Source organism: Bison bison, unplaced genomic scaffold (assembly GCF_000754665.1).
Source record: "Bison bison bison isolate TAMUID 2011002044 unplaced genomic scaffold, Bison_UMD1.0 scf7180017862979, whole genome shotgun sequence".
In the NCBI taxonomy this organism is placed as follows: domain Eukaryota; kingdom Metazoa; phylum Chordata; class Mammalia; order Artiodactyla; family Bovidae; genus Bison; species Bison bison.
The window spans coordinates 1,337,044-1,351,657 of record NW_011493551.1 but is presented as its reverse complement, the minus strand read 5'-3'; the positions used below and the strand labels follow the sequence as shown (position 1 = coordinate 1,351,657).

Sequence of the window (14,614 nt, the reverse complement as noted above, 5' to 3'; positions counted from 1 at the left end):
CTGTATATTGTCACCCTGCTTATTTAACTTATATGTAGAGTACATCATGAGAAACACTGGGCTGGAAGAGGCACAAGCTGGAATCAAGATTGCCGGGAGAAATATCAATAACCCCAGATATGCATATGACACCACCCTTACGGCAGAACGTGCAGAGGAACTCAAAAGCCTCTTGATGAAAGTGAAAGAGGAGAGTGAAAAAGTTGGCTTAAAGCTCAACATTCAGAAAACGAAGATCATGGCATCTGGTCCCATCACTTCATGGGAAATAGATGGGGAAACAGTGTCAGACTTTATTTTTTGGGGGCTCCAAAATCACTGCAGATGGTGACTGCAGCCATGAAATTAAAAGACGCTTACTCCTTGGAAGGAAAGTTATGACCAACCTAGATAGCATATTCAAAAGCAGAGACATTACTTTGCCCACAAAGGTCCGTCTAGTCAAGGCTATGGTTTTTCCAATGGTCATGTATGGATATGAGAGTTGGACTGTGAAGAAAGCTGAGCGCCAAAGAATTGATGCTTTTGAACTGTGGTGTTGGAGAAGACTCTTGAGAGTCCCTTGGACTGCAAGGAGATCCAACCAGTCCATTCTAAAGGAGATCAGTCCTGGGTGTTCTTTGGAAGGACTGATGCCAAAGCTGAAACTCCAGTACTTTGGCCACCTCATGCGAAGAGTTGACTCATTGGAAAAGACCCTGATGCTGGGAGGGATTGGGGGCAGGAGGAGAAGGGGACGACAGAGGATGAGATGGCTGGATGGCATCACTGACTCGATGGACGTGAGTTTGAGTGAACTCCGGGAGTTGGTGATGGACAGGGAGGCCTGGAGTGCTGCAGTTCATGGGGTCGCAAAGAGTTGGACAAGACTGAGCAACTGAACTGAACTGTGTAGTGGAATTAGAGGAAAGGATCTTTTTTGGTGTAAAATCATAGTGCCCTTTCTCTTGCAGTCCTGTGAAAATGACATCGAGCTTTCTTAGGCTTTCTTTTCCTAATTATTTTTATTTTTCTAATTTTATACATTATTATCATATCAAACCTTTTTAAAAAATTTAATTGGGTGTTTTATAAACTGCATTGCTTGTATAGTATTGTATGTAGAAAAAAATAAATGAGAATTCATTTTTAAAATATGAATTTTTAGCTATTTTCATTTTTCTTTTCCACAATACACTCGTAAAGCTTCAAATTTATTCAGTTTACTTAGAGATGAATACCCTACCCTGCTAATGAATCTGTTCTTGACAGATTATCTAAGAAAATATTTTTGACAGAATTGTAAATGATTTAATGAAAGGGGAGGAAGGGAAACTGTTGAGAAAGTTGTTTGAAAGAAAAATACTGAGATTTAAGTGATAACTAAGGTGCAAATGAGATTTAGCAAGAACAGGGTGAGTTTTATGAATAAAGACTGGAAAACTATGTCTGTGTTGGGTTGCATTTAGGTATTTCATCTTCACCTCTTTCTGGGCATATAAGATCTATTATGTCTATGGCTTCATGATGCTGGTGCTGGTCATCCTGTGCATTGTGACTGTCTGTGTGACCATCGTGTGCACATACTTTCTACTAAATGCAGAGGATTACAGGTGGTGAGTACTTACTTCTGGGAAGAACTTCTGGGGACCGTATAATTTAAAATAAGATTGCATTTGAAATGTATCACGTGGAGTAAAAATCTATATACAAATTTTCTTAAGATAGTGTAGGAGTTTTTTCAATTATAAAAATACTGACGATTTTAGAGAAAAAAATAGTATCAGTCAAAAAAATTGGGAGTATTAATGAGGGTCACTATTTTAAACATGAGGAGACATTTGAAAAAGGAAATGGTTTATTTAGGGTCATTTATAATCGGAAATCTGGCAAAATTTAGGATCTCTCCTTCCATTTCTTAGGCTTTCTCCTTGTTGATATATTTAAATGCCATTATACATGCATTTGTTTTTAAATATATAGAATCATAAAGGATGTTTTTATAAAATGCTTTGCTTTAAAATCTTCCAGTGCCATCCATTCAAAAGAGTTCCTTTTTTTCTTCAGGCAATGGACAAGTTTTCTCTCTGCTGCATCCACTGCAATTTATGTTTACATGTATTCCTTTTACTACTATTTTTTCAAAACAAAGTAAGTGGGGACATTTTCTCATTTTGTATTTTGGAAACTAAGTTTATCATTTTAAATGCTAGGATTTAGGCCTTATGTTGAAAGTAAAAATGGATATACTATATATAAGTTTTTGGTTTTATTTCAGGATGTATGGCTTATTTCAAACATCATTTTACTTTGGATATATGGCGGTATTTAGCACAGCCTTGGGGATAATGTGTGGTAAGTTCTGAAATTCTTGGAATATCATGAGTAAATCTGAGTGTTTCTGAATCAGAAAAATACAGTAATTGGAAACTGAGAAATAACCTTCTATTGTTTGATCAGGAACACCAAAAGAAGCTCAAACATCTGATTTCAGTCCTTTTAACTATTCCTCAAAATCTAATTTATTAACTCTCTGATTTCTTTAATTTCCTGTTTTTAATAATTGTGTATAGCACTATTTCCCATACCACAATTAGTTTTTCATTCATGTTGAGAATTGCCTTTTTTTTTAATAAGCTTAGATTTTTTGGAACAGATTATTGTGTAAACAAGTTAAGGTTTTGGCCGAATGATTTTTGTTTGGAAGTTTCTGTTCCCCTGTTCATTGAGGTAAAAGTGTCCAGGAGGCAGCACAATTGACTGATTATGATACACACTTGGGTGCTTGCAGACTGAGCTTACGTTCTGGCGGTGCAGTCTGTGGTTCTATACCTTGATCCAATTCCCCAAGGTCTCCAAGCATCTATAAAAGGAGGATAATATCACAGTCTTCCATTAAATGGAAGAGGTAATAGTTTTCACCATAAATAGCGTGTATAGTACATATGAAATAGCTAGAAAATGAAGAAAACTTTTTAGAAGCACCATGAAAAATGGAAAAGACATGGTCTGGAAAGCCTAAGAGACCTGGAGTAAATCTCCATGCTGCCACTTAACCTTCTTTGTGGCCATGGGAGGGCATATTAACCTAAGTCTCATTTTCTAATCTATAAAATGGGCATATCTTTCAGAGTAATTATCTGTAATAGTGTCATGTGTATAAAGCAACAGGTATAATGCAGGCCTGTTACTAGGTGGTGAGACATATGAGACGTGATGGGGAGTTTTGGGGAGGAGCAAGACTTTGGGGGGCCAGTCTTGATTGTGAATCCTAGTGCCCCTACTTAATAGCTAAATTTTTTGAATGCTTTTCCTGTTGAAATTTCATCTTGCTGCCTGACAGTCCTGACACGTTTACAGTTCCCTGCTGTTCTGGCAATGTCCCAGCATTTATTCTTTAATGGGTTTATATGCCTTTAGTGCTAATCTGTTTTTGTCGGGGAGGGGAACGAGTTCACACTGAAAATGATTAAAATGTCATCATAATACAAAAATTACACGTACTCATCGGGTTATGTTGCTAATATGCTTTTTCAGTCAGTAATTGAAAGAAAAAAATATTTTTGTTTAATGTAGGAAAAAATAATTATGTGAAGGGGAAATAATTAGATTGCTGCAGATTTTATGTTTTGAGCATAGCATTTTAGTTTTAAAAAAAATTAAGTTTGGTGTTACTCCCAAGACATTTATTTTTCTAGAGAGCATATTCAGTCTCTTCCTTGTATAAAGTAATATTTTATAAGATTATTCTTGATACTCATAAGATTAAGAAAAATGATTCTCTAGATTGACACTATTTTGCTTTTAAGCATATCTCTGCTCAAAAGGGAACAATATTTTAAAAGTCTCGAAAATTGAATTTGCTTATTGGACTAGTACTGTATTATACTAGTTAAATTTTTGATTCTACCTAAAATTTTACAAATACTTTAAATTAAAAAGAATTCAGGTTTTTAAAATTGAATGGTTATTTCCAATTATCTTGTAAGGACTTGTATATAGCTATTTTAAAATGAATTACCACTATTTTCAAGTATAATATAATAATTTAATATTTAAAAATAAGTATCTTTATTACAAAAATAGGTTTCCTTTATTGTCTGGGTGGGTTTTAAAAATATTTTCGATATTTTATTATGGGGAATTTTCAAATATATACAAAAAGAGAAACAGTAGTATATATGTAGTGAGTCCTCATGTACCTAACACACCTAACATCAGTAATTGTCAGCTTGTAGCCAGTCTTGTCTTATTTTTGTTTCCACTTTACCTCCTTTTTTTCTGATGTAAATCTCGAACTTCATGTCATTTTAGCTGTAAATATTTGTGTGTGTGTGTGTATGCATGTGGGTATATTGATACATCAAATGTGCAGTGTTTATATAATTATTATATAGCTATAATATATAAGAATGCAGTTATATAATATATATATATAATTTCCTAATGTGCTCAAAAATTCACTTAGTATTCACTTTTATCCCACACATCCTCATTTCTTTTTTAATACAGTTTGCATCAAGATCCAGTTAAAAGTCCATGCATTGCTTGATAAAACTGTCTTTTAAGCAGCTTTAAATCTATTGACGTTTACTCTCTTTTCCCTTGCAGTTACTTAAGAAACTTAGGTTTTGGTTGGTTGGTTTGTTTGAAATCCTGTTGAGTTTTTCACACTCTGGGTTAGGCTGATTGTATCCCTAAGGTGTTATTTAATGTTTCTCTGTGTGCTTCCCCCCATATTTCCCGTAAAGTGGTAGTTAAATCTATAGACCTGATCGTACTCAAGAATACTTGTCCAAGAACACTTAACAGGTGTTTTGTAAACTTTTATAAGGAGGCACTTAAATGTCTGATTGTCTCTGTGAGGTTAGCAGCCGTTGATAATTATTGCCTAGTTCTTCCATTAAGTCATTAGTGGTTACAATATTCTCATTCCATTGTTCCTTTTATATTTATTAGCTGGGACACTTCTCTAAGGAGAAACCCTTTCATCAGCCATTTGGTTCCCTTGAGGTACAGTTTTCATATGTATAGGAAAGGCAGAAAGACTTATTTTTTCCTTGCGTACACCAGTTGGGTGAATAAAAGTTAGTTCAAGTTAGTCAGTTAGGTGTATGTGTGTATCATTAACTCATGGAAGACTGACTTTTAGACTTGATGGTAAATTCCTAAATCTAGTGTAGAATCTTCTCTATCATACGAATGACCACCTGTCTTGTCCTAAAGATCTCTTAGTATTTACAGTAAAGAACTATACAGTTCATTCATTCATTCAACAAATATTTATTGAGTATCTTATCATGTGCCGAGCACTTTTTAAGGGCCAAGAGGCAGAAACTTAATTTAACAAAACAGATTAATTTAACACCCCTGCTTTCTGGTATTTTGGGCCCTGTTTGAGGCTAATTATTTCAAAAACAGCATTTCAGGATTCCTGATCTACTTATCTGTGTCTCTCATCCATGCCCTCAAATGCCTACCTTTCTACCAATCACAGCTTCTACAATTTAAATGTAAAAAAGAAGCCATCAGAAATGTGTCCTCTCTAGAGCTTCAGATGCTGTTGGGCCATGGGTCTCAGTCCTTCCCTGAGAGAACCCCCAGTCACTTCTTACTAAATTATCCATAAGTGTATCATATTGTTTGGAGAACATGTTAGTATTGTTTTAATAATCTAGAATAATCTATGCTTAAATTTTTAAAAGACTTATTTTTTTCATTTAATGAATGTCATTCTGAAATTATTCTCTTTTTAAGAGATCATTTTAATTCATATAGTTCATAATTCATGTAATAATTGATATTTAACTATAAAAATGTTACATCAGGCCACACTTGGTATATGACAGCAACAGGTGATTTGCAAAACAAGTGACACTATTTTAGTAAGTTTAGGGAGGATGCTAACATTAGATGTTATCTTGCAAAAAGAATAACTTTCTAGAGCAGAGAGCATTTAGTGTGTGTTTGTAAATGATGGGTACTGCTCTGTGTGTATTTGTTTCAAAACATCTTGTTTTATCTTTACAGGAGCAATTGGTTACATGGGAACAAGTGCCTTTGTCCGAAAAATCTATACTAATGTGAAAATTGACTAAAGACCCAAGAAAGCCTGGAACTTCGGATCAATTTCTCTTTCACAGGGGTGGAACTTGGACAGCGAAAAAAAAAAAAGCGCAAGAAGATTTGGGCTTTAACTCTGGGTACTTTGTGGGTCTCTTTCGTGGATGGCTTAAGTAACATCTATTTCCATTGATCCTAGGTTCTTACTGACTGCTTTCTCCAACTGTTCACAGCAAATGCTTGGATTTTATGCAGTAGGCATTACTACAGTACATGGCTAAACTTCCCAAAAACTAGCTCATTAAAGATGAAATAGACCAGCTCTCTTCAGTGAAGAGGACAAATAGTTTATTTAAAGCATTTGTTCCAATAAAATAAATAGAGGGAAACTTGGATGCTAAAATTACATGAATAGAAATCTTCCTGGCACTAGTGTTTCTACAATACTGAAAAATGATGTTCCAGAAAGATTACTTTTTTCTCTTATTTTTACTGCCATCATCAACCTATTGTGGGACATTTTTATATATTGAACCTGGGTTCTTTTTTGACCTGCTTTCCGCGCCCCCGCCCCCCCCCCAATTCAACTGCATCTTTTTTTTTTAAAGAGAAAATTTAAAAATATTAAATCCTGCATGTAATATATCTGCTGTCATCTTAGTTGGACCAACTTCCCATTTATTTATCTTAAAACTATACAGTTACATCTTAATTCCATCCAAAGAAGATACAGTTTGAAGATAGAGGTGTACTCTCTACAATGCAATTTACTGTACAGTTAGAAAGCAAATTGTTAAATGGAGAAGATATTTGTTTTTATTAAACATTTTGAGATTTAGATAAACTACATTTTAACTGAATGTCTAAAGTGATTATCTGCCCCCTCCCCCCAAGTTAGTCTTACATCTTTTTTGGGTTTGAATGAAGGTTTTACATAAGAAATTATTAAAAACAAGGGGGGGTGGGTAATAAATGTATATAACATTAAATAATGTAATGTAGGTGTAGATTCCCAAATGCATTTGGATGTACAGATTGACTACGGAGTACTTTTTTCTGATGATGATTGGTGTAGAAATGTGTGAATTTGGGTGGCTTTTTACATCTTGCCTACCACTGCATGAAACATTGGGGTTTCTTCAAAATGTGCGTGTCATTCTTCTTTTGGGAGGGGGGATTATTTTCTTTTGTTTTTCTTCTGAGACTCCCAAAAGGAGCCAAATTTGTAATTTAGAAACATTTAATTTTGTTAATCCTGTCTGGGGCACTTAAGTAACATCTAAAGCATTACTGCTTTAGAATGTTAAAATAAAATTTCCTGACCAAATTGTTTTGTGAAAATACATGTGTTTGCAATTTGAAGATATCTTTTCAAAAGACAGTATTACTGAATGCAGGGTTGTTTTTTTTTTTTTTTATCATGCTTTTCTGATACAAGGGACCCATACTTTAAAATCCCCAATATTGCTTTCATCTAGATTATCCAGTGCAGTCACAAAATGAATGAGAAGCCCTTTGAATGAAATTGTGGTACAAAATCTGTTCAGGTCAGTGTACTGTGTAAAGTGGGGGTGGGTAAAAGTGGTCCGTGTACTAGAGGATGAGCAAATAAAGCTTACAGTTTTCTAAGAGAAGTAATTTTAATTTTGAATACATCTTTCTGGAACAGTCCATAATGTGAAGTTTTCCTAGAACCATTGAGTTTCTAGTTTAATAGTTTGCTATGCAAATGACCACCTAAAAACTATACTGTATATTGGTATTTTTAGAAAGACTCAAAACATTTTAACCTTAATGTATTTAAACCTTAACATGAAGTTCATGCCATTCAGAGTTACATAAGGTGTTTTCATTGCAAAATACGTTTCTGTACATTAATAGACTGCATCCTATAATGTAGCATTAAAGACTATAAAGGGTGGCAAGTTTGATTTCTTACCACTTAAGTATGACTGACATGAACAAATAGAAATTTGATCAAAAGCTGTCGGTAAATCCTCTTCTTTAAGCCAAAATATTATATGAAGTGTAACCTGCTAGTTCCTTCATTTTCTTTTTTTTCTCACACCTGCCTTTAAGATCTAATAAGAAAAAGAACTAAAAGTTAGTACTTAATGGCTTATATTATATAACTTTTAAACTACATGTAAAATTCTTATACGAACATAGAGTCTCTCTGATAGATTGTAAATTGGCTGGCAAGCTTGTATCTTCATAAAATGGAATTTGTTTCTCATGAGTCTTTCAGGTAAGACAGGGTTTTTAAAGAATGAGTGCTTTAGCTGCATTCAGGTACACCAGTTCTTTTACTAAACTAATCTGTATTTGAAATCCTTTGGAATCTTCACCGAAAAATAGTTTTGTGATATCCAAATACATTAAGAACTTTATTAAAATGAGTATAAGTCACTTGAAAAGTCCTTTAGAAAATAGGTATTGGTTTATGGCTTTTTAGAGGGGCTGGGTTGTGTGTGTGTGTGTGTGTGTGTGTGTGTGTGTGTGTGTGTCTTGAAGATGTAATCCACAAATAGTTTAGTTCCACAGCTTTCAGTTGTAGAATAGCAAAATATATTATTTAAGTTAATCGAAAGGTAGGATTTTTCCACTTCATAAATGCCATTTGTCTTTCATTTATTAACATTTGCTCAACTTAGCAACTGAAGTTTTGAATACTCTGAAAAACTGGGGATTTGTAAGTACGCTTCACCTGAAATTTAGCTACATTAGTGACATTGTTAATAAGTATACCCTAGTACAAGAGTGGGCTTCCCTGGTGGCTCTGACGATAAAGAATCTGCCTGCCATGCAGGAGACCTGGGTTTGATCCCTGGGTTGGGAAGATCCCCTGGAGGAGAGCATGACAGCCCACTCCAGTATTCTCGCCTGGAGAATCTCATTGACAAAGGAGCCTGGCAGTGCAAGAGTAGGATAAGGTGGAAATGTAGTGACTGGAAAACTGGGAAAACATTCTCTTGTATGGAGTTTGCCCATAAATTAAGCCCCATGCCCTTGGAATTAATTACATTGTGGTAATTTCTGAACCTAGTGAAAGGTATGCTTGAGTGTTTTCCATTGAGAGTGGATGGATCCCTTTATAAAGGTGGTTGCTGCAAACTCCAGTTCTTCCAAAAGCCACTTTATTCAGGGTTTATCCACAAATTGTATTCATTTTGATAAAGCTTTTGTTTCCTAAATGTTTACTGATCACCATATGCCAAATGTTTTGCAAATAAATATTAGTTTAAGATTTCCTGATTTTTTTTTTTTTTTTAACATTTGTAAAAAAAGAAATAATGTATTAGTGTAATTTGTTCAGGAAAAGCTACATATCGAAGGGCTTCTGTATAGGAATTTTGAGAAAGAAAAGCCTATTTGTAATCTATACACTGCAGTTTCATCTGGGTTTTAAGCTTAGGTTTCAGTGTGTCTTAGTGCTTCATCTGTTGATTTATTGGCACACATAAGAGTAGTGACATGAAAATACAAATATTCATTAATGTTTTATATCTTCATAAAAATTGCATAGTTATGAAGCTATATTTTAACAATACGTTAAGGAGATCAGAGAAGTGAAAATTTATCAAGACTGGAAGTGTGTGTAGAAATAGACTAGATTTAGAGGTCAGGTAGATCAGAAAGTTGACATACCGCTGCAGAAAGTTTATAAGATTTAAATTCGGTTTGAGGAATAACTTTTGTTCTGTGAGCGTTTTCTAAAAGCCATCTGATTTGACCTCTTTGAGCTGTAGGCAGACTTGTGCAGACAAAGGAAAAAGTACATTCTTGTTTCACTGTTATTAGGATATGGAAACAAACTGTTGTGAAAAGTGTTCATCTTGAAGAATTTGTGAACGGGGCTAATAATTGATACAGCAGCGTTTTGTGTGCTTGCCCCAGTTCATCAGTGTAGGTCATTTGAAGCTTATAAACATTATAAGTAAGAGCTTAAAGGAAAGGAGGAAATAACATGTCATTCTATTTGAAGGACAACAGGGTATCTTTGGAAAAGCAGTCCCACTTGGGCTTTTCAGCTGTGTCAGACTTGAACCTATAAATCCCTGGAGTACGGACAATTGGTGACAGAGTTGGGAGGAAACAGTTACTACTCAGTGATGACTTCCATTTTTGTACTCACCCGTGATTTGTGTAGGCCATGTTCCAACTGGCTTTTTAGTAATAGAAATCCAGTGCAGTATAAAATGTATCACGTTTGAAGTTCTAATCTAGTCTGTTAATCTAACTGAAGTTGAATTTTTAAAAAGTAATAAAAAGTCAATGTTCTTCCCTTGGATGCTTTCTTTCTTTCCTTTTTGAAACAGATGATCCAAGCATAAAGGATAACCCATTATTATTGGCACGCATATGAAGAGATTACTAATAGCTTTCCACAATTAAATAAAGCAGGGGTCAGCAAGCTTTCTGTAAAAAGCCCAATAGGAAATATTTGAGGCTTTGAGAGCCATACAGTCTGTGTCACGACTGCTCTACCATTGTAGCACAACAGCCACGGGAGACAGTACATCGGCTAATGAGCATGGCTGTGTTCCAGTAAAACAACAGCAACAGCCAGCAGGTCATAGTGTGCTGACCCCTGAAACAAAGGATTTAAAATTTGAGATTTGGGTATTTTCCCCAACTTCATACTTTGAGGGAAAAAAATACACAGAAAATGGGAAGAACGGTATAATGAATAAGATTTGTCTTTTTAAGAAATGATTTTTTTCTCTCATTACCATTCTTTTGCCTTTCTTTGTATACAAACTCTGACACCAGCATTCAAACTCCTCTGTCCCTGTCATTCTCCTGATTGAGAATACTTTGTATTTGTCTAGTACTACTGTTGCACAACAGTTTCACTTGTGTCCTCTCACAACTGTCCTGTGAAGCTGATAGCATAGGCAGCTAGATTTTAAGAAACTAGAGCAGCTCAAGAGTTCCTTGTTTTTAGCCCAGAAGTAATCAAAATTAGGTCCTATTGTTTTGACGGCTGTAACTGTAAAATGGGGATGTCACTTTTCCAGCTTGTGGAAGAGGTATTCATAGAGGTCACGCTGGAAATGAGTGTTGTATAGCAATGGATGGGGTTATTTTTGTTGTACTACTAATACATCAAAAGTAGCGGCGAACTTCTCCAAGTCTATTTGTAGTTTTTTTCGTCTTTAGTTTTAACTGGTTATTTAAATTCTTGTCAGCCTCCTTGACTCTTTTCTCCCCCTGATTTTATTACCAGCTCCAGTTGACACCTTACTTGAAAATTCCTGTTAGCTGCATAGTTTAAATTGCTGCAAATTTGAGTACTTTAAATATCTTTAGTGGGCACTTTTTTCTGGTTGGAGAACTAGGAGTTTAATAGAGGAAACTGTTACACAACCAACTTCTGAATTTCACAGTGAGAGCTTCTATTAAATAGCTAATCAGTAGTTTAACATTAGAAGGGGAGGGAATAAATTTGTGTTGGGACACATGGAGTCAATGGTAATGCCGTCTAGAAATGTTTTTAAAGTTATGTTCAAGGTTTTGCATACTTAAGGTGGTAGCAGTTTCAAATTTTTTAAATGAAGGACACAGTTGTAGGAGGAATTTTGACATAAGTCATTTAAACTGGCCCATGTCACAGTTCTTATGGCTCTGGGTAATCCACTAAATTATGGGACCTAACCTTGGAGGTCACTGAAGGGAAGAGAGAGTCCAAAGAGGGTCCAGAGAGTAAGACAGATCTGATACAGGTTAGAGACCCAGAAGGGTAGGACAGAAATAGGTTAAATGTCATAGGTGTGGTAGCTGCTGTAGTGTTGGCATGAAGATGCAGCCTGTGTAGTTACAAAGTTGTGCTCGGCAAAGACGTGGAGCAGCAAGGCCCTATTAGGATGAATGCAAGACGTTTAATGCAATGTGAGTAGACATAATGGAGATGGCAAGAGCTCAAGGCTGGAATACACACGTAAGGACAGCCTGATGGTGGATGGAGGGCCTGATGTGCCACGCTTAAACGGGCTTAGGTAGGGATCCCAGCCACAGAAGGTTTTAAACAGCTGCTGAAAATCGTTAACAGTATGAAATAGTTTAAAAACTCAAATACTGTCTCAGTGGTCAGTTCATGTAAACCAAAAATAAACCAGCAAATGAGAGTGCCCTCTACCCTGAAGGGTCTGCTCCCTGCCTTGGAGAAGGTGGTGTGTGGTAACCTGGAAAGGCATCAAGAGGAAGAAGGGACCTCTGCGGAGTAGTTATGGAAAACTCGGTAGGGGTGGAGGCGTTTGAGAGCTGCTGCAAGAGAGCCGTGGAACTCGGCATAGGGCGTAGCAGGCAAGAGTTGGGTGGATGACAGACATCTGACTGAAAAGGGACAGTTGTATGGACTTGGGATCATGAGCTGTGGAGGAGGAAACCCACATAACTAATGGAACTGAGTTGCGTGGCTTTAGATCCCAAAGCCTTTTATTCCAAATCTATCTATTTTTTTTTCCCATGGAAATTAAAAAATACATTTATAAAATTTGAGCCCCGATTAGAGTTTAAAATATAAAAGTAGTAAGTGAAATCATAAAACATGAAGCTGAGAAAAAATATTAACCATCGCTTTCGATTGTTTCTAACTTTTCTGTACTGTGACTCAAGTGGTTTGTTCATACTTGTTTGATAGCCTTTAAGATAGTATTCAAACAGGGCATCTGACGTAAAGATGCAGTCTGCTCATCCTGGAGCACGACTGTCTTCAAAATATTTGGGCAAAGAATGTTGGTGAGAAGCCTGGCAGCTACTCACGAGGTGGGGATTAGAGGCAATAAAAGCTCACAACCTCGGTGCTTGCACAAGAGGTCGCCTGTAATGTCTATTTTCCGGAGGAATTCCCTGCTAATGAGGCCAGTTGGCTGTTCGCCTAGTGCCATCTGGAGACCTGGAAGTGTCACAGAAGTTTGTTAGGCTTTTGAGATGTTGACGTTGTGGACTTGTCTACTGACAGGTGGTGACCTTCACTGGGTTAAATGCAGAGACCTATGGCGTTGGGTTTGACTCCTTCCAGTGTTAAGGCAGAAATGACATTCAACTCCTTCCCATACCTATTTAATGGCCACTTGGTCTTCCCTGCCATTTGGTGGCATCCATTCCCCTCCCGCCGTTCGCCTGCCCCAGATACTCCCTCCCCTGTCAGTTCTTGCCCAGTCTGGCTCCATCCTATATATATATGCCCATTTGATGAAGGCTCAGCATGAAACGGTCAGCTTACATTTCTAAGGGCCAAGACAAAACAGCCAGTAGTTAAACCTTTACTGGGTTGTAGGACTTGTCACCCTACTTATTAGATGATCATAATGCAAGAAATTCAGAATCCTGTGTAAAGCCCAGCTCTGGGCTCCCTGTCTGCTGTTTTGTCATTGGTGACTGTGAAACCATGTGGAAATCCCAAAGGAAATCTTGTTCCTTTTTTCTGCTTGCAGTTTAAATGGAAAAAGGATTCTGCTGGGTGTGATGCTAACTACACATTGATGTATTTTACTTCTTAATGGGGCAATTTTGCTTTTGTAGAAAGGTTTTTGAAAAGCCTCTTGGTAATAGCATTTTTATGTCTATAAATCAAATTGGCTCAGTTTTAACAATTTTTACATTTAAGGTACAGCATAGGAGGGGGTTTCAAATATCTCTTGATTATTCTCACATTATTTGGGCATATGTTTTTAATTAGCAAAAAATTAACCAGACTTCAGAAATTGGTGGTTTTTATTCCATCAAGTTAATGGTGAATGGCTTATTTAATAAAACATGCCTGTAATTTAACACAAATAGTAGGTATAGCTGTTCGTTTGTCAGTCTTTTTGCCTATATGAAGCGTCTTGCACTGTTTTCCTAAAGGATAGGGTCACGTAGAGGGGAAATCCGTCATTTTAAATCATTATTTTCTAAGCCACTCTATCACCAGCCATACCTTAGGTTAGGTGGTTACTGCAGCAAGCGCCAGTCACGGCTGGACGAGGGAATGTGGAGAAAGCTGAGAGGATCGTAATCGTCGGGTTTTTTCTGCGCCAAAAGCGACCCAAAGAGAAGATTCGCTTCATCCCTACAAGGAAATGATTCTCCGAAAAGCACATAGCGAGCTGGTCGTAGTGGGAATCGTTCGCATTGGGTTTCTGGTCCGGCGCCCAGAGCTTTAGCCACTGCCTCCTGTCTTCACCCACGTGTGCACCGGGGAGTTGTAAAGTGAATTTTGAGAATAAAGCAAGGCGGGAAATCCAGCCTTGATCTTCAGGAGCAGCGTTGAAGGGAGGGTGGGCCAGAGGCGCTGTAACACCCAGAGAAGGGCACCCTTCGCTCGGTGGGAGCTCGGCAGGCCCTGGGTCCTTGGCTTCAGCTTCTGCACCTCGCTCCCCTTCCTCCGAAGTTGCGGAGGTGCCGGGAAGAGGAGGGGCCTCGCTTCGGGCGCCCGAGTGATTGGCTGCCCAGGGCCCCTGGCTCGGGCTGTGCGGTCCAGCCCGGGTGGAGAGGGGCGGAGCGGCCACTGTTCCAACCACTGCCACAGTCGCAGCCGCCGCAGCCTCGGGCGACGAGCAAATAGCTCCGAGCAGCGGCATCCTCG

The 14,614-nt window shown here is 37.3% G+C and overlaps 1 protein-coding gene across 1 annotated transcript in view; it reads left to right on the top strand.

Moving 5' to 3' along the window:
* The window catches only part of TM9SF3 (transmembrane 9 superfamily member 3), a 49,862-nt gene extending 42,191 nt beyond the window's left edge, over nt 1–7,671 (top strand). The window contains exons 11-14 of the mRNA XM_010833036.1: nt 1,449–1,595; nt 2,047–2,130; nt 2,258–2,334; nt 6,010–7,671. Of these exons, the coding sequence (XP_010831338.1) occupies nt 1,449–1,595; nt 2,047–2,130; nt 2,258–2,334; nt 6,010–6,077 (376 nt within the window). The 3' untranslated portion in view covers nt 6,078–7,671. The remainder of the gene's footprint in view (nt 1–1,448; nt 1,596–2,046; nt 2,131–2,257; nt 2,335–6,009) is intronic.
* Nucleotides 7,672–14,614: the final 6,943 nt, after the last annotated feature.